Source organism: Muntiacus reevesi, chromosome 1, assembly GCF_963930625.1.
Source record: "Muntiacus reevesi chromosome 1, mMunRee1.1, whole genome shotgun sequence".
NCBI classification, from domain to species: Eukaryota; Metazoa; Chordata; class Mammalia; order Artiodactyla; family Cervidae; genus Muntiacus; species Muntiacus reevesi.
The window spans coordinates 179,616,279-179,641,357 of NC_089249.1; the positions used below are offsets into that span (position 1 = coordinate 179,616,279).

General features: G+C 37.3%; 1 protein-coding gene across 2 annotated transcripts in view; it reads right to left on the minus strand.

The window, feature by feature from the left end:
* The window catches only part of CNOT6 (CCR4-NOT transcription complex subunit 6), a 75,620-nt gene that overhangs the window by 6,236 nt on the left and 44,305 nt on the right, over positions 1-25,079 (minus strand). Inside the window, exons 3-11 of one of the 2 annotated variants that reach the window (XM_065917239.1) lie at positions 18,309-18,495; positions 16,295-16,380; positions 6,671-6,760; positions 6,506-6,574; positions 5,139-5,296; positions 4,189-4,343; positions 3,305-3,459; positions 2,196-2,426; positions 221-423 (exon numbers count right to left, since the gene is read on the minus strand). In XM_065917239.1, the coding sequence (XP_065773311.1) occupies positions 221-423; positions 2,196-2,426; positions 3,305-3,459; positions 4,189-4,343; positions 5,139-5,296; positions 6,506-6,574; positions 6,671-6,760; positions 16,295-16,380; positions 18,309-18,495 (1,334 nt within the window). Of the gene's footprint in view, positions 1-220; positions 424-2,195; positions 2,427-3,304; positions 3,460-4,188; positions 4,344-5,138; positions 5,297-6,505; positions 6,575-6,655; positions 6,761-16,294; positions 16,381-18,308; positions 18,496-25,079 lie in introns of both variants that reach the window. The other variant, XM_065917238.1, reaches the window with a different exon arrangement.

The window sequence follows — 25,079 nt, forward strand, 5'->3', positions numbered from 1 at the left end:
ATTTCATCTGATTTCTAACTGTGGAAATGATTCTAATAATATCTATAAAGTAGGGGTGGAATTCTAATCACATGGAATTCTACATAAGAATACTGCTGTCATCTAATTCAAGATGGCTTAATTCCATTCTAAGTGTTAACATTTAAAGCCATCACAAAATTATAAAATGCTCTTGAAAAAAAAAATGGAGTTTTAAATGTTTATTTATCTCAAAACTCACCTTAAAATCAAATGTGTAATTGGTGTAAGGCATCAGGCCACTCTCATAGGCACTCTTTAACTTGAAGCCATGAGTGATCCTTCCATTGGTTGTCCCATTTTTCCCATTACAGCTGAAGTTTGTAAGACTTTCATTGTATCTCAGTTCCTTAAAATCTTTATGATTTGTTTCTACTCCACCAGTGCTCAAATATTCTACAACACCTATAAAGGATATAAATGTACTTTCTGCATTGTTAAGTATAATATACAATGTGCAATACATAACCAAACAGATAATTCAATAGTAAACTTTTAAATCACACATATTCTCACTTTTTAAAATGGTTCACTATTTTCCACCTTTGCCAAAACTTGTATAAACACATTTTTCCATGATTTTAATCACAGTGAATATTTTACTCAATATTTTACACTTTACTGTACCATACGAACTTACATCATCTCAACTATTTTTTTTTAATAACTGTGTAATACAACAGGGCTGACATATAGTATTTGTTAAACCAGCTCCCAATTTCTTAAAAAAAAATCATGTTACTCCTGTTTTTTTCTTAAAAAATTAACACCACAATCAACATCTTAGTATGTAGGCTTCTGCTCAGATTTAGCATGAAATACCAAGATTAGGATTCATTGTGCTTATGAATACGTGAATGACCAATTATGAAAGAATGACAAAGCCATCTCACCATCTCTGGACACTATTTTTCCAGTGTGCTAAGCATAAGGTGGGGCTTCCCTGGCTGCTCAAACAGTAAAAAAATCCACCTGCAATGCGGGAGACCTGAGTTCAATCCCTGGGTTGGGAAGATGCCGTGGAGAGTGTGGCAACCCACTCCAGTATTCTTGCCTGGAGAATCCCATGGACAGAGGAGCCTGGAGGGATACAGTCCATGGGATCGCAGAGTTGGACATGACAGAAGTGACTTAGCACACACACAGGCATAAGGTGGGCTCTGAAATTATTTAACTTTCATTTAATCAGTTAGCAAAACCAGACATTTTCCCATGTGTTTTGTTATTACAATGCAACACAGAAATGAGTCTTAAGATCTGTATCATGTGACAAAAGTCTCTCTTTGCCCTTCACATACTTCGTAGCTAAAGAGGATGAAAAGCAAATAAAGAACTTTCCAGTAATCCCCAGATGGCTTTGATGAGATGAACTATAAAGAATTATGGATCTTAGGCACCTTTATTTTCCCGAAAACAGATTTTAACATAAATTTTATTTCATTATCTATTCTTTCATCTATTGTGATAGCAGCAATATGCTACTGAATTTAACTACTCCAAGTATGTATGTGTGTGAATGCATGCATTCATGCATGCATGCATGTAAGTTCAAGGAAAAGTTCTATTGAGTATCCAAGAAAGTATGGTTGTTACTCACTGTACTATCTAGGGAAAAGTTTAAGAATAAGGCTTTCTGTATTCTTCCACTGTGACTAAAAATCAACATTCTTGATCCTTTTTTGTTAAAACCACTGTCTGACATGTGTAAATAAAAAAATCTCAAATTCCACCTGAGGTGCACAATATTTCTAATCAAGTCGACCAAAATTTGAGATTGTGTGATATATGATCAAATTTAAACTGGATTATGTTACCACATGCTGGACTCCCAGAGTCTGTCTTAATAACCTTTTCAGAGTCTGCAATACATATAACATGGGGATAATAAAATATCCCCATGTGTTTTCTGAACATGATTAACATCCTTCCTCTGGAGGTACCAGAGGATAATACCATTACCATTTACCATTACATTTTAATGAAATGGTAATAATACCATTTCATTTTCAAAATGGTCTCCCTACTCCACACACAAAAAATTTTTTTAACCTGATTGATAGCGGCCACTATAAACTGAATTTTCATTTTGACTAGATTTGGAATTATCAGAAACAACACATTACAAAAACATTTTAAGTCAGCAAGTGTTCTATGTAAGATAGCATTGTTTTGTTTACCAGAGTCCGGCAAAGAATTAAGATCTGCACATAACACTAATGGAATAGTTCCAAATTCTCCTAATACACTGGACTGGAGACTTCTCGAGGCTTTATCAATAATATTCTTCACTTCTGAGAGGAACATCATCGTTTGAACCAACTTCACATCAGAGTATTCAGGGTCCCAATGCATATGAGCATTAGCCACGAGAATAAGTTGCTTTTCTGTTCCAAGATGTGGCTTTCCAGCTATATTAAATAAAAAGAAAAGAAATAAAGCCCATATATTCTCACATGGTCTGAAAGCAAGTAATATCTGAGTCCTGGGAATAAAAAAAGAACGCTAAAGTCTGGTTGAAAGTTTCCCATCATCTGAAGACAGATCTCTGTGATAAACCTGAGAAACAACATCTGACCTCTAGGATAAGGGCTTCCAGCACAGGGTGTTCACTCTGAACAGAGAGAGCCCATTCTACCTGGGACAGCCTGGTTTTTAAATAGTTCCAGCTCCTTAAAAATTCTGATCTTCTAGATGTCCTACATTGAGCATCAAAAAATTAAACGGACATCCTTTCTCTTAAAAAATATTTAAAACAGTCACTAAGTTCCATCTTTCATCTTTTCCATCCCTCGGATTAAGTATCCCCATTTCCAACTGCTCCTCAAGTGACAGAAGTCACAGTTCTTAGCACGATGATCACTCTCTACATTTAATTTGAAATAGTGGTCCATTTCTCCAAGACTTAAGACCTTTAAAATAATGACTAAAAGCAGGTCAGGAAGAAAAGTCAACACAGAAATATCCCTGTTGCTAAGAAATTGTATTAAGTGTACGGAGTTCTTCTCTCTGAGCAGTTATTTTAACTAATATTTACTTTAGCATTTTATGTGAAAAATTCTCGAGCAGAAAAAACCTTGTTTTATGCCTTTTAAGATTTGAAATACTTTTCTAGGCAATGCTTCCTCTTCTTGAGCTTTGTGGTAGAGAAAAATGGATATGAGATTTTAGAAAAGATTTAAATTCTGAGTTTCTTCAGGCATTAGACAAGAGTATTAACATGAAATATTTTCTGACTTCTATTCCATTTTGGAGGCCAAATTTTATAGGAAGTGAAAAGGTCACTCACATGATATTTCAATCAATTCCTTTCGAAGTTCTAGCAGTACAGCAACTCCTATGTTATCTTTTGTCATGACTCTGTTCAGCATGGCTTCAGACCCTTCTGAATTTGCCATTGCTAGTTGATTAAATTCAACAGTGTGTTTCTGAACCAAAGTAAATCTAAAACAAAACACAAATATAAAATTGGGAATACCAAGACATTCGTTTTGTGGTAAATGCAATTTCCCCCCAACTTCCTTAACAGATATGATGACATGTAAATTACATTACAGAAAATCCTCCACACTTAGCACCAAGCTTCCCATGTCCATTTCAGTTGCTCTCAGTCTGCCACAGATACAAATAACATCTTGAAAAACTTTTACAACTTAAGATAATGCAGTCATTTTCTGTTTAGGTTTCATGTTGGAATATTCCATCTTACAATTTTAAAATAATTTTCTTCCAAAGTATGGGCTTAAGAATCTCTCTACCATTCCAGAGGGAATGCAATTACAAAGTGTTTCAATTAACAACTGGAGTGAAACCCCAGAAGACACCTGAAAAAACAGCAGAACTTTCAACCTGTCTTCCAAAAAACATTTTTTCTGATGAATCAAAACAAAACCCTCTAAATCACAGTATTGTTTTCCTGAGAAATAATATGGTGCCTCATTCTCTTAGTTGCCAACTAATTTCCATTCCCTTGGCCCTCATTCTGCAAATACAGAGAATTTTTTTTTTTTTAAGAAATAAGATGACTGGGGAATTCTCTGGTGGTCCCCTAGTTAGGACTGTGACTTCCACTGCAGGGGAACAGGTTCGATCACTGGTCAGGGAACTAAGATCCCCATGTGGAATGAACCAAAGGAAAAAAAAAAAGAAGAAGAAAGAAAGACGACGACTTACTTTTCTGTTTTAAAGAATATTGCACAGCCATCAACATGTTTTCTTTCTTGTTCTGACATTGTCCTAGCTCTAGACTTAGGACTAAAGAATCCATTATAGCCACGTTCTTTCAGTTCTACCAGAAAAAAACTGTAATACTGTTCTGTTTCAACTTCCTGAAAAATTGTAAACAGCAGTTATTTCATAAGACAAAAACTAGTCCTATGCATTATCTTTATATGTACAGTTTGAGACCTTAAAATAAATTCAAAGGAGTGACCTGAAGAAAGAAGAATTACATCTTTCTAATGTACTTTATCTGAACCAATCACAACCCCTACTTGTCATTTTACAGGTCCGAGTTGACAAAGCACCTCTCTGCTGTTAGGAGTAAAGACTGGAAAGCCATGTACCCCACGCATATGTATTTCCTCATGCTTTAGAACTGGAGTAAACAAAACTCAGAGCAGCAGAAGGAAATCCACAGATCAAGTTTCAGACCACAAGGAGAAAGCCACTTGCTGAAGGTCATGTAAGTTATTATGAGGGTTGGACTGAGAACCCAGTTACTGTGTAACAGATTCAATGTTCTTTCCACTTGGCCCTAATTATTCAATTATCACTGGTAGTAAAGCAAAATTATACCTTGACAGTGCCACAGTTTCAGTAACACTGCCACCCAATTAAAAACAGTGTGGAGGGGCACAAGGGAGGAGCAGGTAAAACCTTCAGTTGTAATAGCAAACACCTAAAAACCCAGCTGAACCCACTTGCTTAACTTGGCAGCACAACGCTAAAAGCACAGGATGCAGTGAATGTTCCCAAAATTCACTCAATACAGGAAAAGTCCGTACTTTAAGAACTGCTAAAGCCAGGACTTCAAATGTGCTAATGTAATACATTCTCAAGCTATTCCTTGCTTGATCAAGTGCATTTCTGCAATTTAAACAACTATTTTTCTGATGACTTACCTGAAGACTTATGATATCAGCACTGCAACTCAAGATTTCCTGAATAATGGCCTTTTTCCTGTAGTCCCAACTGAGTGCCCATGACGGACAGTAGCCGTACAACTGCCGGGTCGCGTACTTATCACAGAGAACATTGTAGCACATGACGGAAAACAAGGCTGCAGGAGAGACACTCTGCTCACACACGTGCGGAAACTGGCCCGCTTCACTTAAACTAGGCTTGGCGTTATTCATTAACATACTCACAGAAAGCTACCACATGCCAGACATGGCGCAAGTCAGATAATAAATCAGGAACAAATACATGAACAAATATAAATAATTGTGCTTCCCACTACAGAGGTACAGACAGAAGGTTCAAAAGGAAACAGACTAAGATCTTGAGTCCTTCAGCTTCTAAGTCCAAGGCTCCTCATTTCTAGGCTCCCTCCACCACTTCATCAATTGTTAATGTAGAATGTAATCTGACATTTATCTAAGAAAACCTGTTTTTTCTTAACAGCCATCTCTGCTTTTCTTCCACAAAGCAATTAGTAACTCACATGGAAGAAAAACACCGTTGCACACATGACAGAAGTGCCCAAACTCTTTTCATACACTTTTAAAAGATTAGAGGTCATTAGCTTGATTTCTCTCAAGTAGGTGTTTTTGCTATAATTTTGTATTATCAAATACATCTGGAATACAGTAGAATTTGGAAAATTACAATAGAGAAAGATTTTGGTGTATTTATTAGAACTGAATTTGATCAGTACTTTAGAGCAGTTTCTCAAAAGCAGCACCACTGACATCACGGGTAGGTAATTCTTTGCTGTTGGGGGCTGTGCTATGCATAGCAGCGCCTCTGATCTCTAGCCACAAGATGCCAAGAGCACATCTACCACTTGCTGACAATGAAAAAGTATCTCAGACGCTGCTGCATGTCTTCTGGGAGATAAAGCCACCTCTGGTTGAGAAGCACTGCCTTATACCAGACTTTCCCTGACAATGATTATACAGCAGCCACCAGGGCTTCCCTGATAGCTCAGATGGTAAAGATTCTGTCTGCAATGCAGGAGACTTGGGTTTGATCCCTGGACTGGGAAGATCCCCTGAAGGAGGGAACAGCTACCCCCTCTAGCATTCTGGCCTGGAGAATCCCCATGGACAGAGGAGCCTGGCAGGCGACAGTCCATGGGATCACAAAGAGTCAGACACCACTGAGCGACTTCCACTTCACTCACACAAGCCTTTATTATTATCTTCAAATCAAATCAACCTTAAGCATTTTACTGTAATACTACCCATAATCTGAAACATACCAACAATACTATTAGGTTTATAAAAGACAAAGTAAAAATAAGATTAAAAAAAATCAGGCTACCAACCCGTTGGCCGTGTTCTGTCTGGTTCTTGTAACATAATCCAAGATCTTGGAGGTGGCTGTTCTGTTGAAACTAGTTGAACATAAAACACAAAATTAAACAATATTCTTAGATGTCTTTCTAAAAAAATGGTTTAATCAAATGACCACTTACTTCTTTTTGCAGTACCTGCCAAATTATCAAGCAAATAGTTCAGTAGCCTTCTTGTTCCATCTGGCTCCAGATAGAGGTTCAATATATCCTGGGTAAGTGGATTTCCTGGAAATATTTTTAAAATAGGTAAAATGAAACAAAGACAAATATTAAAATATTTCAAAACTTAAAAATATACCAAAACTATCAGATCATTTGTATATTAACTATGTAATTGTATATGTTAACCACATACATAAAAATATATATATTAACTCAATATATCAAACTAGAAAAAATATTTTTTTCAGTTTTTGATGCGAAGAGTAAAAACGATTCATACCACATTACACAGAAGTATCCAAAAATGATTACTAATGGACTGACATCAATCTAGAAGATATATAATAGTGTTCTGCATTTGACCCTGCCTCTTCAAAACTTTCATAATGATCAAAAGCAAGTAAAATGGGATTGGGGAAGAGTGGGAAGAAAGACTAGGAGAAGGAAAGGTGAGAGCCAATATAATCAATCTGAGAATCATAATTTAAGAATGCTACAAAGTTAATAAGGAAATATCCTACTGAGAAATTCAGTCTAGCACTTAGGTTTTTTAAAATTCTAAAGAATGAAATAGCAAGATGAGACAGATTTGGTTTAAGATTAACTCACTAATGAAGGGGGAAAACCCCAGAGCAGTATTCCAACAGCAAATTCAATCACTATTTCATAAGTGCCAAAAATGAAAGCAAATGCAATGATTTACATGTATTGTTAAGAGTCCAAAATTCTCTCAGAAGGGTTTCTTACATACAAGAAGTAACAACACAGTACACTGTTGAAAACCAAAGTTCCCATACATGCTTCATTTTAAGAAAGACTAGTAAATTCTATAGACTGAAGATAGTTAAAATAATAAGACATTTTAGCCATTCGAAAAATTTTTAAAAAGCATAGAATTTAGGAATCATCACCAAACAGAAAAAAAGCAATTTGCATTTATTCTTTTCTCTTATGAAAGAACAGACACAAGAAACAGAATGAGGACAAGAGGCAGGATCTGCCAGAAAGCCAGCTCAGAAGAGAAGTGGTCGGGAAGCATTAGGACTATTTAAGATAACACGCCCTCACCTGTGAGACAGTGGAGTACCCTTCATAAAAAGCCAGACTACATGGGTGGGAAGAACAACTAAATTAGTTGACTTTTAAGATCTCTACGATTTTAATAACTGTAAAGGTAAAAATGTGCTCCTATAAATGCAAAGTATTAATTGCAGGAAGACAAGTTATAACATATGTGTACAGTTCTTTACAGATACCAGAGTCCTGAAATTTTCATTTAGTCACAATCCTATGAAACAGGTAGCTATAACCTGAAAGTGACCAGGATCCTATGAGTGTGTTGAGAAAATGAAGTCAACTAAAAATTTCTCAGTACCAGGTAAGCATCCCATGCTAACCAGATTACACTTACTGCTGTCTTTTTACTACTTTCTAGCGTAAAAAATATTGAAAGGCAATCACTGAGGTTACAGAATTCCAGCTGAGCTAATTAAAATCCTGAAAGATGATGCTGAGAAAGTGCTGAACTCACTAAGTCAGCAAATACAGAAAACTCAGTAGTGGCCACAGGACTGGAAAAGTTCAATTATTATTCCAAATCAAAAGAAAGGCAATGCCAAAGAAAGTTCTCATTACTGTACAGTTGCATTCATACCACATGATAGCAAGGTTATACTCAAAATCCTTCAAGCTAAGTTTCAGCAGTATGTGAAATAAGAACTTCCAGATGTAAAAGCTGGATACAAAAAAGGAAAGGCAGAGGAACCAGAGAACAAACTGCCAACATCCACCTGATCACAAAGAAAGCAAGAGAATTCCAGAAAAAATACCTACTTCTGCTTCACTGACTATGCTACAGCCTTTGACTGTGTGGATCACAACAAACTGTAGAAAATTCTGAAAGAGATGGGAATACCAGACCACCTTAGGTGTCTCCTGAGAAACCTACATGTAGGTCAACAAGAAGTACCAGAACCGGACATGGAACAATGGACTGGTTCAAAATTGAGAAAGGAGTTCGTCAAGGCTAAATACTGTCACCCTGCTTATTTAACTTATATACAGAATACATCATGCAAAATGCCAGGTTGGATGAATCACAAACTAAAATCAAGATTGCCAGGAGAAACATCAACAACCTCAGATTTGCAGATGATACCACTCTAACAGCAGAAAGCAAGAGGAACTAAAGAGACGCTTTATGAGGGTGAAAGACGAGAGTGAAAAGGCTGGCTTAAAACTCAACATTCAAAAAACTAAGACCATGGCATTTGGTCCAATCACTTTATGGCAAACAGAAGGGGGAAAAGTAGAAACAGTGACAGATTTTATTTTCGCAGGCTCTAAAATCACTGAGGACAGTGACTGCAGCCATGAAATTTAAAGACACTTGCTCACTGAAAGGAAAGCTATGACAAACCTGGACAGCATTTTAAAAAGCAGAGACATCACTTTGCCAACAAAGGTGCCTACAGTCAAAGCTATTGTTTTTCTAGTAGCTACGTGTGGATGAGAGTTGGATCATAAAGAAGGCAGAGTGCTTAAGAATTGATGCTTTCAAACTGTGGTGCTGGAGAGGACTCTTGAGAGTCCCTTGGACAGCAAGGAGATCAAACTAGTTAATCCTAAAGGTAATCAGCCCTGAATACTCTTCGGAAGGACTGATGCTAAAGCTGACGCTCCACTTCTTTGGCCACCTAATGCAGAGCACCAATTCACTGGAAAAGACCCTGATGATGGGAAAGATTGAAGGCAAGAGAAGGGGACAACAGAGGACAAGATGGTTGGACAACATCACTGACTCAATGGACATGAGTTTGAGCAAACTCTGGGAGATGGTGAGAGACAGGGAAGCCTGGTGTGCTGCAGTCCACGGGGTCACAAAAGATCAGACATGAATGAGTGGCTGAATAACAACAATAAATGGATGAAGTCAAATGGTATATTTCCTACAATGTAGGAGTGCTTTTTGAAATTCCTTTAAATTTATAATTAATCCGGCTTTTCACTGCCTGGAAAAATAATATACATAGGGTAAACTTTAAAAGTACAACACAATTCTGCAATTAAAACATGACGTTGAGTCCTCAAAACTAAGGAAGGAAAGTGAGAGAAGCTGCTTCTGAAAAGATGAAGTAAACATACTTTTCCCTATTCCTCCTACCAAAAACAACTAAAGCCTCTGTAAAGAAACATAAGGCTGAATGAAATGTGGTAAGAAGGCAGAATGATCAGGACCTGAGGAACAACACAGTAGAGAATTCCTTGAACTACTTGCCTAACATACTCCAGATACAGAACTGAAAGAAGCCGGCAACCTGAACATATAAATGGGAACAGGGGGTAAAAATCCAACAAAAGCCAAAGGACGAGGAAAGGGCAACCTAACGGAACAAAACTTAAAAATAGTAGCACTTTTACTCCAGCTAAACACCAAAGAAATAAAGAGCAACTAGTAAAGAAGATGTACAAATAGATCATTCAAATGTACTTAGACAAATTAAAACAGTAATATATAAAGACATTCAAGTAACCCATAGGAAGACAAGAAAAAGAAAACAAAAAATAAAGCAAGGAGAAAAAAAGAGAAAACAAAAAATGAAGAGGCAGCTGTAGCCCCAATAAATCTGTATGCGGGTCAAGAAGCAACACTTAGAGCCAGACATAGAACAATGAACTGGTTCCAAATTAGGAAAGGAGTACATCAAGGCTGAATATTGTCACCCTGTTTATTTAATTAATATGCAGAGCACATCATGTGAATTGCTGGACTGGATGAAGCACAAGCTGGAATCAAGATTGCCGGGTGAAATATCGATAACCTCAGATATGCAGATGACACCACCCTTATGGCAGAAAGCAAAGAGGAACTAAATAAAGAGCCTCCTGATGAAAGTTAAAGAAGAGATTGAAAACGCTGGCTTACCACTCAACACTCATAAAACTAAGATCATGGCATCCAGTACCATCATTTCATGGCAAACAGATGAGGTAACAAAGGAAACAGTTAAAGACTTTATTTTCTTGGGCTCCAAAATCACTGCAGATGGTGATTGCAGCCATGAAATTAAAAGACGCCTGCTTCTTGGAAAAAAAGTTAATGACCAACCTAGACAGCATATTAAAAAGCAGAGACATTACTTTTACTGACAAAGGTCCATCCAGTCAAAGCTATGTCTTTCCCAGTAGTCATGTATGGATGTGAGAGTTGGACCACAAAGAAAGCTGAGCATCAAAGAATTGATGCTTTTGAACGGTGGTGTTGGAGAAGACTCTTGAGAGTCCCCTGGACTGCAAGGAGATCAAACTAGTCAATCCTAAAGGAAATCAGTCCTGAATATTCATCAGAAGGACTAATGCTAAGCTAAAGCTCCAATACTTTGGCCACCTGATACAAAGAACTGACTCAATGGATAAGACCCTGATGCTGGGAAAGATTGAAGGCAGGAAGAGAAGGGGACGACAAGAGGATGAGATGGTTGGATGACATCACTAATTCGATGGGCATGAGTTTGATCAAGTTCCGGGAGTTGGTAACGGACCAGGAAGCCTGGTGTGCTGCAGTCCAAGGGGTCAGGAAGTGTCGGACACAACGACTAAGCAACTGAACTGAACTGAATATCGCCTTGATACCGAAACTAGGCAAACTGAGTATAAAACAAACAAAAAACAAAAATACAAACATCTCTCATGAATAGAGAGTCAAAAACCCTTAAGAAAATATTAGGATACACACATGGGCAATAAATAAGCTATTCACCATGATAAAGCAGATTTTATTCCAGGAATGCAAGCATGGTTCAATATTCAAAAATTAGTTACCAGGCTAAAGAAGAAAAATTACATATTACATCATATCAACTGATATTAAACAAATATTTGATAAAATTTAATACCCATTCATGATTTAAAATGCTCAGAAAAAGGACAGAAGGAAATTTCCTCAAACTGATGAAGAGCATCTACAAAATACCTACTGCTAACATTATACTCATAAATGAAAACAATATTTTCTAAGATCAGGTAAAAGGAGGATATCTGCTTTCACAGCTCTTACTCAACATAGTGCTGGAAGTTATAGTCAGTGCCATAAGGCAAGAGAAAGGGGGGGGGAGCATACATATTGGAAAAAATAAAACACACTTGTTTCTATTTGCAGGTAAGTAATTTTCTACATAGAAAAAAATTTTGTAATTACCAAATAACCTATAAAAAAAAAAAAGAAAAACCAACTCCTAAAAATAAAATTGGGTTCTACAATGTAGAAGGATATAAAATAAAAATGTTAAAATCCATTATATTTCTGTATATGGGGAATAAACATGAGGAGGGCACTGTAACAACCCACTCCAGCATTTGAGCCTGGAGAACCCCATGGACAGAGGAACCTGGTGGGCTACAGTCCATGGGGTCACAGAGAGTCAGACATGACCAAAGCCACTTAGCATATCACACACGTACCGGAATGAACACACAGAGAGCAAACTTTAAAATGCACCATGATTTACATTCACTCAAACAAACACACAAAAAGACCAGCATTAAGTCTAACAAAATACTTACAGGACTTACATACTGAAAACTATACAACATTGATGAAAAAGATCAAAGAAGATCTAGATATAAGAAAAGATATAGCACATTCTTTGATTGGAATACTCTACATAGTAAAGATGTCAGTTCTCCCCAATTTGATATACAAGTTACCAAATCCCAGCAATATTTTTTTATAACCACAGACAAAATTATTCTATAATGTATATGGAAAGGCCAAAGAAATAGAATAGCTAAAACCATTTTTAAGAAGACTATAGAGGAAGAATCAATCTATCTATTAAGAGTTATTACTCTATTTCAATTTCCAAAAACTATGTGATATTGGCAGAAGGCCAGACACAGAGACTGATGAAAAGAAGAGAATCCACATAGATATGTTCAACTGATTTACAAACACAGTGCAAAAACAATTCAACGGAGGATAAACTTCTCAACACGTGGTGCTGGAGCAGCTGGACACAAACCGCTGTTTTAAAGGGTTCTTAGACCTGACACCAGAAGCAAGTTCCAGAAATAAAAAACCAATAAACCAGACTTTACCAAAATTTAAAACATTTGCTATATAAAATACCCTGTGTGATAGTGTGATTTACCTTAAGGAATATATATTTACCTTCTGTCTGGTGTTCCTGATACATAGATCCTAAAACTTCTGAAATTTCCTAAGTGATGAGATTGATAAAGATGCTTCATATTAATGAGGTGGTATCTGGATTTCTCTGAAAGATAGGGCTTGTTGCTAAGAGAACCATTACGTGACTAGAAGTTTGGAACTTTCAGTCCCACCCCCAGAAGGGACAAAATACCAACAGCCAATGATCTAATCAACAAAATGGAGCCTCCATAAAAACCCAGTAAGATGGTTAAACAACCCATGAATATATATATATCTATACCAAGGAATAGTACTCGTCAATATAAATGAGCAAATACCCAGCAACCTGGGTGACTTTCCAAAGAATTAACCTGAGTTTAAAAAAAAAAAAAACTCAAAAGATTAGACACAGCATAATTCTATGTACACAGTATTTTTGAAAATAATTTAATTAATTAATTTATTTAATGGCTGCACTGGGTCTTCACTGCTGTGCGGGCTTTTCTGTGGGTACGAAGCGCAGGGGCTGCTCTCCAGCTGCGGAGCACGGGCTCCTCACTGCACGGGCCTCTCTTGCTGTAGAGCAGCCCCTCTAGGGTGCTTGAGCTTCAGCAGCTGTTGCACTTGTGCTCAGGAGCTGAGGCTCGCAGGCTCTAAAAAACAGGCTCAAACGTTGTGGCACATGGGCTTAACTGCTCTGCAGCATGTGGGATCTCCCAGATCAGGTATCGAACCTGTTGTCTCCTGTATTGGCAGGCAGATTCTGTACCACTGAGACACCAGGGAAGCTCTACATATTATTTTTGAAATAACAAAATTCGGAAAGTTTTTTTAGTGGCTCTAAGAAATTAAGGAGTGAACTGGGGCAAGAAGAAGCAAGTGTGGCTATTAAAGGGCAACATGAGGGATCGTTTGGTGATGGAACTATTCTGTACCTTGACTGTGCATGTGTGTGTGAGTTGCTCAGTCGTGTCAGACTCTTTGCAACCCCATGGACTATAGTCCGCCAGCCTCCTTTGTCCGTGGAATTCTCCAGGCAAGAATACTGGAGTGGGTAGCTATTCCCTTCTCCAGGGGATCTTCCCGACCAACACCCTGCTTGTGAAGCTGTACTATAGGTTTGAAAGATGTTATCACTGGAGGCAAATTGGTAAAGGCACATGAACTGGTCTCTGCATTATTTCTTACAGGTTCATGTGAATCTTTTAAGTACCTCAAAATTTGTCTAAAAAAATGAATTTGCATCTAAGGTTACAGTCCTATCTTTCACAGTAGAACAATTTTGAAGAACATGGAAAAACGATTAAAAAAAAAAGTGACACATGCTAGCCTTAGGCAAACAACTTTAAAGAAAATGGTATGAACTGATTTATAAGGCAGAAATACTCTGGTTCTGCCTTAATGGATGATATAGCAAATAGACTTGATTTTTGAACAAAGTGATACATTTTCTCTTTCAAATAATGAACAGTGATATTAGAAATTATGAAAATTTTCACAGAGTAAGGGTAATGTAACTGTTTTTTAGTAGCTAGCACAACATTAAGATGAAAAATTGCAAAGTTCAGGAAATAACAGAGATCTGTCTTAAAATGGTGAAATGAAGTGAAAAGACGGCTGTTGCAGACAGATATGTAACAATGTCTAACAGAATTGCTGAGATATACAAACATCTCAGTGAAACTACACTTCCAAAAGAGAAACGTAACAGCACAAATGTCAAACGGTAAAGGCTCTTTCTGAAACGGAAAACCAAGGAATCAAAACTGAAGGTGCCATGAAGACTTTCCTACCCATCCCCAGCATTTACTTTCACCGGGTTTCACATACATTAAATCAGTGCAGAACTTGTGACCAATGACACCAAGCTCAAATAAAGTTTGTAACCTTTAGAGGATGACATAGTTGGATAGTATTACAGACTCAATGGACATGAGTTTGAGCAAACTCCAGGAGACAGTGAAGGACAGGGAAGCCGGGCATGCTGCAGTCCGTGGGGTCGCAAAGAGTCAGACACGACTTAGCAACTGAACAACAGCAAAATATTTAGAGAAATGAATACAGGCTAAGGTTTATAAAATATATATACTATAAGATTACAAAAAACCTTAAACAAGAAGGACATACAACAGCAGCTTACACTGGGAGGAGAAAAAGACTAGAAGAGGAACAAAGAACAGGGCCTTAACATTCTGTAATGTTTTATTTCTTTTACATTAAAAAAAGACACAAAAGTGACAAAATATTGCTAATTCTGGTAGTCCTTATATGGATTACACTTTGCTACATTTTATATTTTTCTGTTTTTCAAATTTGAAAATAAGAAAGTAAGAATAAATCAGACTTACCATAGGGAAATAGAACAGAAAAAGGCTTTTGCAACTCACATTTCCCTGACATCCATTTTAAGAGGGAGGCCTCACCCAGTGTAACCATATAGATAAAACCTTTCCAAAGAACCATTTATAAAAGTGATGTCTGTTGAACATGGTTTTACATGTATTTGTAAAGGTATTATTTATATTCTTCCAATTGCTTTTGTGAACAGTAACACTAATTTTATAATATGACATGGATTTATATAAATAAAAACCTCATTCTATAACTCTTTTTAAGAAATAAAATTTTTGAAGACCTAATTATGTGATTTTGGAGTGGAAGGGGTGACCCACACACAGCATGTGGGATCTTAGTTCTCCAACCAGAGACTGAATTCAGGCCCCCTGCAGTCGAAGGGCAGAGTCACAACCACTTGATCGAGAAGTCGTCTCCCTGTGCTCTCTATTTAGGAATCAATATTAGAGTAAGCTGGCTATATCTACAAGACTAGTGAAGAATCATAATGTGATTAAAAAATAAAAAAAATTAACAGGTATTAACATATGCTTAAAATGTAACTTTCAATCTTGCTGGTTTAAAAAAATACTTCTCAATACTTCTTACTGCGTCAGTTATGTCCCCAAGTTCTAACATATTAATGAAGTCCTTATAAATCAATTTTATTTTTGATTTTTTTGATCTTTAAAAAAAATGCTTAAATACTGGTCTTTATATTAAAGGATTCAAACGGATGAAAATTTTCTGTTTTCTGCACTTTGTAAGAATATCCATTTTTTGAGATTTGAACAATAAAAAAAAAGAAATAAGCTGTTTTACAGCATGATGAAATAAAGTCTGACGTCAAGAATGTATCACCAAAACAAAGAGGTGACTGAAACAAGGGCAAGAAAAGCAAGGCTGGGCTAGGAGGAAAAAACATTAAAAAGACTAGCAGACGATCTATCAGTGAAAAAGAGAAAAAACTAGTGGGCTACATCTAACAAATTGATGAACTCTCGGGAAGAATGAACTTTCAAATCCCTGGCAAAAAGATTCCCTCTTATGCCTTCTTTAGACTCAAAGACATACATGTAAACCATAAGCAGCACAAATATGGGAAATCGTACCTTTCAGGCCTAAAGTCTGCAACTGAAACAGTTTTCCCAGCTCAAAAGGTAGAACTCGTAACAGGTTGTTATTTAAATGGAGTTCCCTGTAGATGTAAAAATTCCAGGAAGTCAAAAGATATATTAACTTTAACAGCTAAAATCAGCAATATGATTTCTAGGAATATAAAGATATAAATACCTAATACAAATTTAGTATTATATGCTAATGTCCAGCACAGTGCTTCTCAAATCATATGTGGTTAAAAAAAAAAAAAAAAAAAAAAAGACACAACAAAAAAATCACAAACTGCCAAAGACAAACATTTATAAAACACAGGGGGGAAAAAATCAATTATTGCCAAAGTGAAAAAGAAAAAGACCAACAAAATATAAGCCCATTTTTCAGGAGCATGATATTCAACAGACACATGTTACGTATCTCACTGCAAGCTGGTGACACACTCTGAAATGGCAGTCCAGAGCCTACACTGGTCGGCACAGATGGAGGTCTCCCACACATATTTCAGAAAGTGGGAATGAAAATACAGCCTAACATGTAAATTGTGAAAAGAGAATTTAAATGACAGTATCATGCCAAAACAAAATACTTTATGGTAGCTGCATAATAAGTTTATGATTAATATTTTTCCAAATTTACTAATGTTTCATTTTATAAATAATGGCAGCTATATTAATAACTACTGATTATTTTAATGATTTGTTTTGCACAGAAAATGTAACTATAAAAGGCATCTTCAGTAGAAAAAAAAGATCCAATACAAAGATACTGGTAATATCCTATAATAGTAAGTTTTGTCAATTTTTACATGTGAATGAGAACTACTTTTAAAATCCTTGGTTCTTAGAATTTAAAAGAAGCTTGGTTACTACTGAGTAAAACCAGAGGTTGGTGAGGCCATAAAATGAACAAGAAAAACTTGTTCTGAATACTTGTTATTTCCAAATATATCGCATAGGAAAGGAGGTCCTTTAAGTAAATTTAGTTCAGAGGATTTAAAGTCATGGTATATACTCATTAAGCCTGAAACTGTCAAAGGGTTGGTCGGCAAACAACAGAGGTTTTACAAAAAATAAAAAAACACCACCTCTCACAAGGTCCTTATTCCTTTTTATTATGCAGCAAATGATAGAAAGCAGCAGATAAAGTCAGTGGAATTTTTTTTTTAAAGGCAGATAATATGAAATGGCACAAGATTTTCCATTAGGATTAACATAATAGCTAGAAATTGGCTTTATATTCAACTTGAGTAAACCTCATCTATCTTAGAAAACAGAGGATACAGGAATTACCATTTACTAATACATTATTTACCAAATAGGGTTGCTGATAGCTTTTTAGTCAGTATCTCAAACATTGCTGATCTCAGCTTGGTCCTTATTACAGCAACTTCATAGATGAAGGAAAACTCAGCAAGGTTCTAAGAAGCCTGCCCCAAATCACACAATTTATAAATGACAGAGTCAAGTTTCTAACCTGAACTCTGTATGACTCCACATTCTATCTGCCTTCTAAACTCCACACTATATTCCCCCACATTCACTCACTAATTCTAGCTTCTTTCAAGTCCCATCTTTGTTACTATCATGCACAGAAGCCCTGGGACAGTCAAAAAGGTATCACTAATTGGGAATGACTTCCTAGATCCTGTATTAAGGATAAGGGGCCCCAGAATTTAGTGGAGAAAAAGCACTTCAACTGTGTCACAAGTAAGTGCATATATGGAATAACACAAGCACTTTCTACTTGTTTGTTCCACTTTGTCTTAAAATTTTGTTTCAAATATGAAGTATATTACACAAAACAGCAATTAAATAAATGTTAGGCAATGGATCTACATGACTTATGATTTATTAGCTTACATTCAATTTTCCCAGAAAACTTTACCTCATGTTTAATTTTGTTCAACATTAAATTGACAATGTTGTTTCCTAACAAAGTGGTGTTTCCTAACAATATAATAATATTTTGTTTTAAGGGTATATAACTATGCACTGAGTTGAATCTGTATACCTGAGTGATACCATGTTTCCGAGTTCTGCCGGTAAACTTCGGATTTTATTAGAGGACAGGTCCAGATACACCAGATTGTGAAGCTTGGCAATGTCTGAAGGAATGCGGGACAGGGAATTGTCACTTAGATATAAAGCTGTCAAGTGAGTTAGTGACCACAAAGATGAGCTTAAGCTTCTTACTTTTCCTGTAAAAGAAGAAAAATGGGACAAGAATTAACTCTACAATTTGGTCTCTGGATTAAGTAGCATTTAGATGTTTTATTGAGAAAATAACTTACCATACAAAAAATTGTGAGAAAGGGGTCAACACTAAAACCTTATTGATTCTAGAACGATTCACTGCTAGGATTAAGTTATAAACTCTCCACCTAACAAACTAACCACAACTCATTTAAGGCAATATATCAGTATTTAGATTGCATTTTTTTAAGTTGGAGATTGCATTGTTATTTTTAAGAGCACAATAGTTAAAAGACTTTATCCTTTAATTAGCCTCAGCTATGACAAGAAAAAGCATGAGTAACTCATAGTAATAAGTCTAATAAACATAAATCAACAAATTTCAGAGATCAGACACCAATCAGTGCAGGAGAATGATCCGTTAACGACGAGAAACAATCAATCAGGTCTACTATTATCCAAGCTAACTTCCTGAACAGCAGCACAGCCAGGGGATTCCAGGGGAAGAACACTGATCTCCCCCAAGTAAATGTCCAGGGAAGCCAGGACGACTAGAATTTATAAAGGCAGAGTACCCGAGCAGAGAGATGAAGAGAGAGGTTTAGAGATTTGAGTTTCCCCCTCAAGTTATCAAGTGATCAGCATATGCATGTGAGAAACTGCCTGAGCCAGAGGGAAAAAAACACCCAAAAGAAGCAGAGGTAGTAACCCCTAGGTTCACACAGCACTCAATAAGATAAAATCCACAGTATCTAGCACCTAATTAAAAATTACTAGGTACACAAAGAAACTGTAAAGTAATATCCATAATGAAAAGTCAGTCAATTAAGACCAGTCCAGAAGAGATAATGGCAAAACTAGTAGAGAGAAGCTACTTTAATTATATTCCATACTGTCGAAAGCCAGGCAACTAAAGACAGCACAGGCGCTCACACTGAACTTCTACAGTCGAACGCCACAGTTAAGAGGAAACGGAGAACGACTGCTAACGCATTCAGGGTTTCTTCTGGGAACGATGAAAATGTTCTCAGATTAACTATGGTAAGGGGTGCACAACAAAATATATAAAAATTACAGAATCTGTACGTTAAGTGGGTGAACTGTGTGAATTATACTGTTATCAATTATAGCTGCCACCAAAAGAGAGAGACAGGCACACACACACACACACACACACGGGCAGAAAAATTCCCACATTAATGCAACAATCTATCAACCCAGAGAGAGATTTTCAAAAGTGAGGGCAAACTACAAGGTGAAAAGAGCTTTGCAGACGGATGGTAGTGATGGAAGCACATTATGAAGGTATCTAAAAAACTTTTCCATAAAGAGTATTCTAGAACCAGATGGATTCACTGGTGAATATTACCAAACATTCAAGGAAGAATTAAAAACAATTCTATACAAATTCCTCCAGAAAACTGAAAGGGATACTTTCCTGCTCATTATGAGGTCAACATCATCCTGATACCAAAACCAGACAACACTTGGACAAAACTACAAACAACATCCTCATGAACATAAATGTGAATTTAACAAAAACAAACCCAACAATACATTAAAAGGGATAATGACCAAGTAAAATCTGTGCCAGAAAATGCTAGGTTTGTTGAACATTTAAAAAATATAATTTAAAAAAATGTTTTCTCAGAAAATAAAGCATTTGACAAAATCAGTATCCATTTCTGACATTTAAAAACCTCTGCTATCAGTTGATTTTTCAGTAGAAACTGAAACTTTTCATTTTTATTTTTAAAATAATTTCAAAATTATTTTAAAAATTTACAGCGACCCCATAGACTAAATAGCCTGCCAGGCTCCTCTGTCTATGGGATTTTCCCAGCAAGAATACTAGAGTGGCTTGCCATTCCCTTTTCCAGGGGATCTTCCTGATCCAGGGACCAAATCTGTGTCTCCTGCATCTCCAACAGATTCTTTACTGCTAAGCTACTGGGGCTAGATGTAGACTGTTACACAAAAACTTCATGGTTACCTGCAAACCAAGTATAAATAGATATACACACACAAAAAGAAGTAACTGAAACAGAACACTAAAGAGAGTCATCAAATCTCAAAGAGAATAAAAGGGCAAAAAGACCTAGAAAGCAATAAAACAATGTGCAAAACGGTAAAATTGATTATATATAAATCAATAATTACCTTAAATGTAAATGGACTAAATGTTCCAACCAAAAGATTAGAGTGGGTGAATGGATGCAGAAACAATAATACTGCCTACAAGACACTCACTTCAGAACTAATGACACACACAAAGTGAGCAAATGAAAAAGGAAGTCTATGCAAAATGGAAACCAAAAGAAAACCTGAGTAGTGATACTTTTATCATACAAAAAAAAACCCTTTAAAATACAGACTGTTAGAAAAGACAAAAAAGGACACCACATAATGATTAAAGGATCAATCCAGGAATGTTTATAACAGTTGTAAACATATATGTACCCAACAAAGGAGCACCCCAATACATAAGGCAAATACTAACACAGTATTGACCAAAGACACATTAATATGTCTTTTATTACCTGTGCATTATTGACCAGAAAGAGCAATACAGTTTTAGGGAGTGGTACAATTAACATTACTGTGCAAAGTTGTTAGAACTTAAAACTGATCAAGGGTTCATGATACAACTTGTGATTGTCATTATCATTCACATTTTGCCCCATTAAATTTTGTTCCAACCTTCTAAATATTATAAACACAAGCTTATTACTGTAAAACTATCAGAAATGACATATCACAAAATTTCTCATTTGAAAAAGAGCCCCCCTTCAAAGATCCACCTTGTTAAATCAGGTAAAATAAAAGAATCCTGCCAGAGTGGAGAGTCTGCTCTTCCCAGGGAAAGCACAGTGAAACGGTGTATCTGTAACAGATGTTCTGTTCCTCTGCACAGAGATGCGTGCTGTACTGTCCATCACACACTAACAAAATATTAGAAGGCTTTAGTAACACATGTACAAAGTTTCAAATAAATACATTAAGTGCAAAAAAAAAACCTTGTTGATATTTACTCAAACGTGAGCATCTCAACATTCACTTACATAACAAATCACCAGCCACAGGTGTTAGTTTCTGAAAAAATTCCCCTGGTCAATAAAGTGTCAACAGACATAAAAGGAGAAATCAACAGTAACAACTGACAAGGCATCAGTTGTTGACACATTAGACAAACTGACTTAATTGATAAGCATATGGAGCATTCCATCTGAAAGCAGTAGAATAAACACTCTTTTCAAGAGCACAGGAACATTCCCTGGTTCTGGAAGACCCCACATGCATCAGAGCAGAAGAGCCCCTGTGCTACAACTACAGAGTCTGTGCTCTAGAGCCTGAGGACAGCAGCCCACGAAGCCCACACGCCCCAGAGCCTGTGCAGCAGAAGCTACTGCGATGAGAAGCCGAGCAACACAATGAATAGCAGACCCCACTCACAGTCAACTGGAGAGAGTCCGCATGCAGCAGCAATGAAGACCCAGCACAGCCAAAAATAAATGAATGAATGAATACGTCTTTTTAAAAAAATCATAGGATTATCTCAACAGATGCAAAAACACTTTTGATAAAATTCAAATCCATTTATGACAAAAATCTCTCCAGAGATTATGGGTATAAAGAACCTACCTCAACACAAAAAAGGTCATATATAACAAACCCACAGCTAGCATCATACCCAACTGTGAAAAGCCGCAAGCATTCCCTCTAAGATAGGGATCCCCAAACCTCACACTGGCCCATGGCCTGTTAGGAACTGGGTTGCACAGCAGAAGGTGAATGGCTGGGGTAGCAAGGGAAGCTTCATCTGTATTTACAACTTCTCCCCATTGCTGACATCACCATCTGAGTTCCACCTCCTATCAGATCAGCAGTGGCATTAAGAGTCTCAAAGCAGCATGAACCCTACTGTTAACTGCACATGCAATGGATCTATGTTGTGAGTGCCTTATGAAAGTCTGAGGTGGAGCTGAGGCAGTGATGCTAGCACTGAAGAGCAGCTGCAAATACAGGTTATCATCAGTAGAGAGGTGTGACTGCACAGAGACCAAAATAAATCAACTGTTTGCAGACTCCTATCAAATCCCTATCAGTGAGTGGCAAGTGACAATTAAGCTGCATCTGGTGTCAAGGTTTATAGTTCAAGTGAGTAGACATACTTTAATTGTACAGCTTCATCTGGTGGCAGGCTTTAAGTCAGAATTCGACACTATTTTAGTCCATGAGTGACCCACCCATTCTATCTGTGTCTTTTTCCTGCACTGCATACTGTCTCAGTCAATTTTGGTAAGCCCACAAGGTAATCTCAGCCAAAACAAGTAAAACACAAACATTGCTGGAGAACTTCTTTGAACAGAGCGAAAGACCCAATGATGAGACAGCAGAAGACTCCAAAACTACTAACAAAAAGAAAGCTGCATTTTACATACTAGGAGTCCTATTTAAATTAGGGGTTCATTGCAACAAGTGATTCACATTCTCCAAGGCCACTTTATGTAATATGTGGCAAACAGTTATCCAAGAAGCCATGAAACCATGAGAACTGCTTCATCATATGGAGACCAAGCATACTGCATTAAAAAAACAAGGCTTTAGAGTTAAAAAATAAACATGTAAATATGAAAAACAGAAGCAATTACTGAAGGAAACCATGTCATCAAATGTGTCTGCACTGAGAGCATCATTCTTAGAGGCTAACTGCATTGCTGAAACTAAGAAGCCCTTTACTATTGGTGAAGAGTTGATCCTGACTGCTGCTAAAGTTCATTTATCATGAACTTTTAGGAGATGCTGCAGTTCAAAAGGTGGCACAAGCTCCTCTCTAGGCTAGCACCGTAAGAAGACGAATGGATCAAACAGCAGAGGATACTGAGGCACAACTGTTAGAAAGAATCAATAAGTCACTCTTGTATGCAATCTAGGTTCAAAGTACTGATGTTGACCAAAGGACAACAGTGCTTGTCTCTGTGTGATACATGTTCAGGAGGATGTGCAGGTGGATATGTTATATGCACTTTTGTTGGCAACCAACATCACAGCTGCAGAACTATTAACAATGATTACATATGAGAAAAACAGAATTGGTCATTTTGTGTCTGTATATGTATGGACAGAGTGGCTGCCATGACTAGATGGCTTGCTGGTTTCTTTCAGTACAGTTCAGATGCTCAGTCATGTCCAACTCTTCGTGACCCCACGGACTGCAGCACTGCAGGCTTCCCTGTCCATCACACTCCTGGAGCTTGCTCAAACTCATATCCATCAGGTCCACGAGGCCATCCAACCATCTCATCCTCTGTCATCCCTTTATCTTCCTGCCTTCAATCTTTCCCAGCATCAGGGTCTTTTCCCATCAATCAGTTCTTCGCAAGAGGTGGCCAAAGTATTGCACTTCAGCTTCAGCATCAGTCCTTCCAATGAATATTCAGAACTGATTTCCTTTAGAATTGACTGGTTTGATCTCCCTGCAGTCCAAGGGACTCTCAAGAGTCTTCTCCAACACTACAGTTCAAAAGCATCAATTCTTCAGCACTCAGCCTTCTTTTTGGTCCAACTCTCATATCCAGGCTTCCCTTACAGCTCAGTCAGTAAAGAATCTGCCTGCAGTGCAGGAGATCCGGGTCCGATCTCTGGGTTGGAAAGATCCCCTGGAAAAGGAAATGGCGACCCACTCCAGTATCCTTGCCTGGAAAATCTCATGGACAGAGGAGCCTGGTGGCCTGTAGTCCATGGGGTCACAAAGAGTCGGGTACGACTGAGCGACTAACACACTCATATCCATACCTGACTACTGGAAAAACTATAGCTTTGACTAGGTGGACCTTTGTCAGCAAAGTAATGTCTCTGCTTTTTAATATGCTGACTAGGTTTGTCGCAGCTTTTCTTCCAAGGAGCAAGAGTTTTTTAATTTCATACTGAAGTCACCATCTGCAGTGATCTTGGAACCCAAAAAGAATAAAGCTGTCACTGTTTCTACTGTTTCCCCATGTATCTGTCATGAAGTGATGGGATCGGATGCCATGATCTTCATTTTCTGAATGCTGAATTTTAAGGCAGCTTTTTCACTCTCCTCCTTCATCAAGAGGCTCTTTACTACCTCTATGCTTTCTTTTTTCCCACAAGGGTGGAATCATCTGCATATCTAAGGTTACTGATATTTCTCCCAGCAATTTCGATTCCAGCTTGTGCTTCATCCAGCCCAGCATTTCGCATGATGTTCTCTGCATATCAGTTAAATAAGGAGGGTGACAATATACAGCCTTGACCTACTCCTTTCCCAATTTGGAACCAGTCCATTGTTCATGTCTGGCTCTGACTGTTGCTTCTTGACCTGCATAGAGAATTCTCAGGGGACAGGTAAGGTGGTTTGGTAGTCCCATCTCTTTTTCCACAGTTTTTCGTGATCCACACAGTCAAAGGTTTTGGCATAGTCAATAAAGCGAATGTTTTTCTGGAACTCTCTTGCTTTTCCTATGATCCAACGGATATTGGCAAATTGATCTTTGGTTCTTCTGCCTTTCAACAGAACATTGGATCCCACCAAAAAAAGATACTCCAGGTCCAAGGGCAAAGGAGA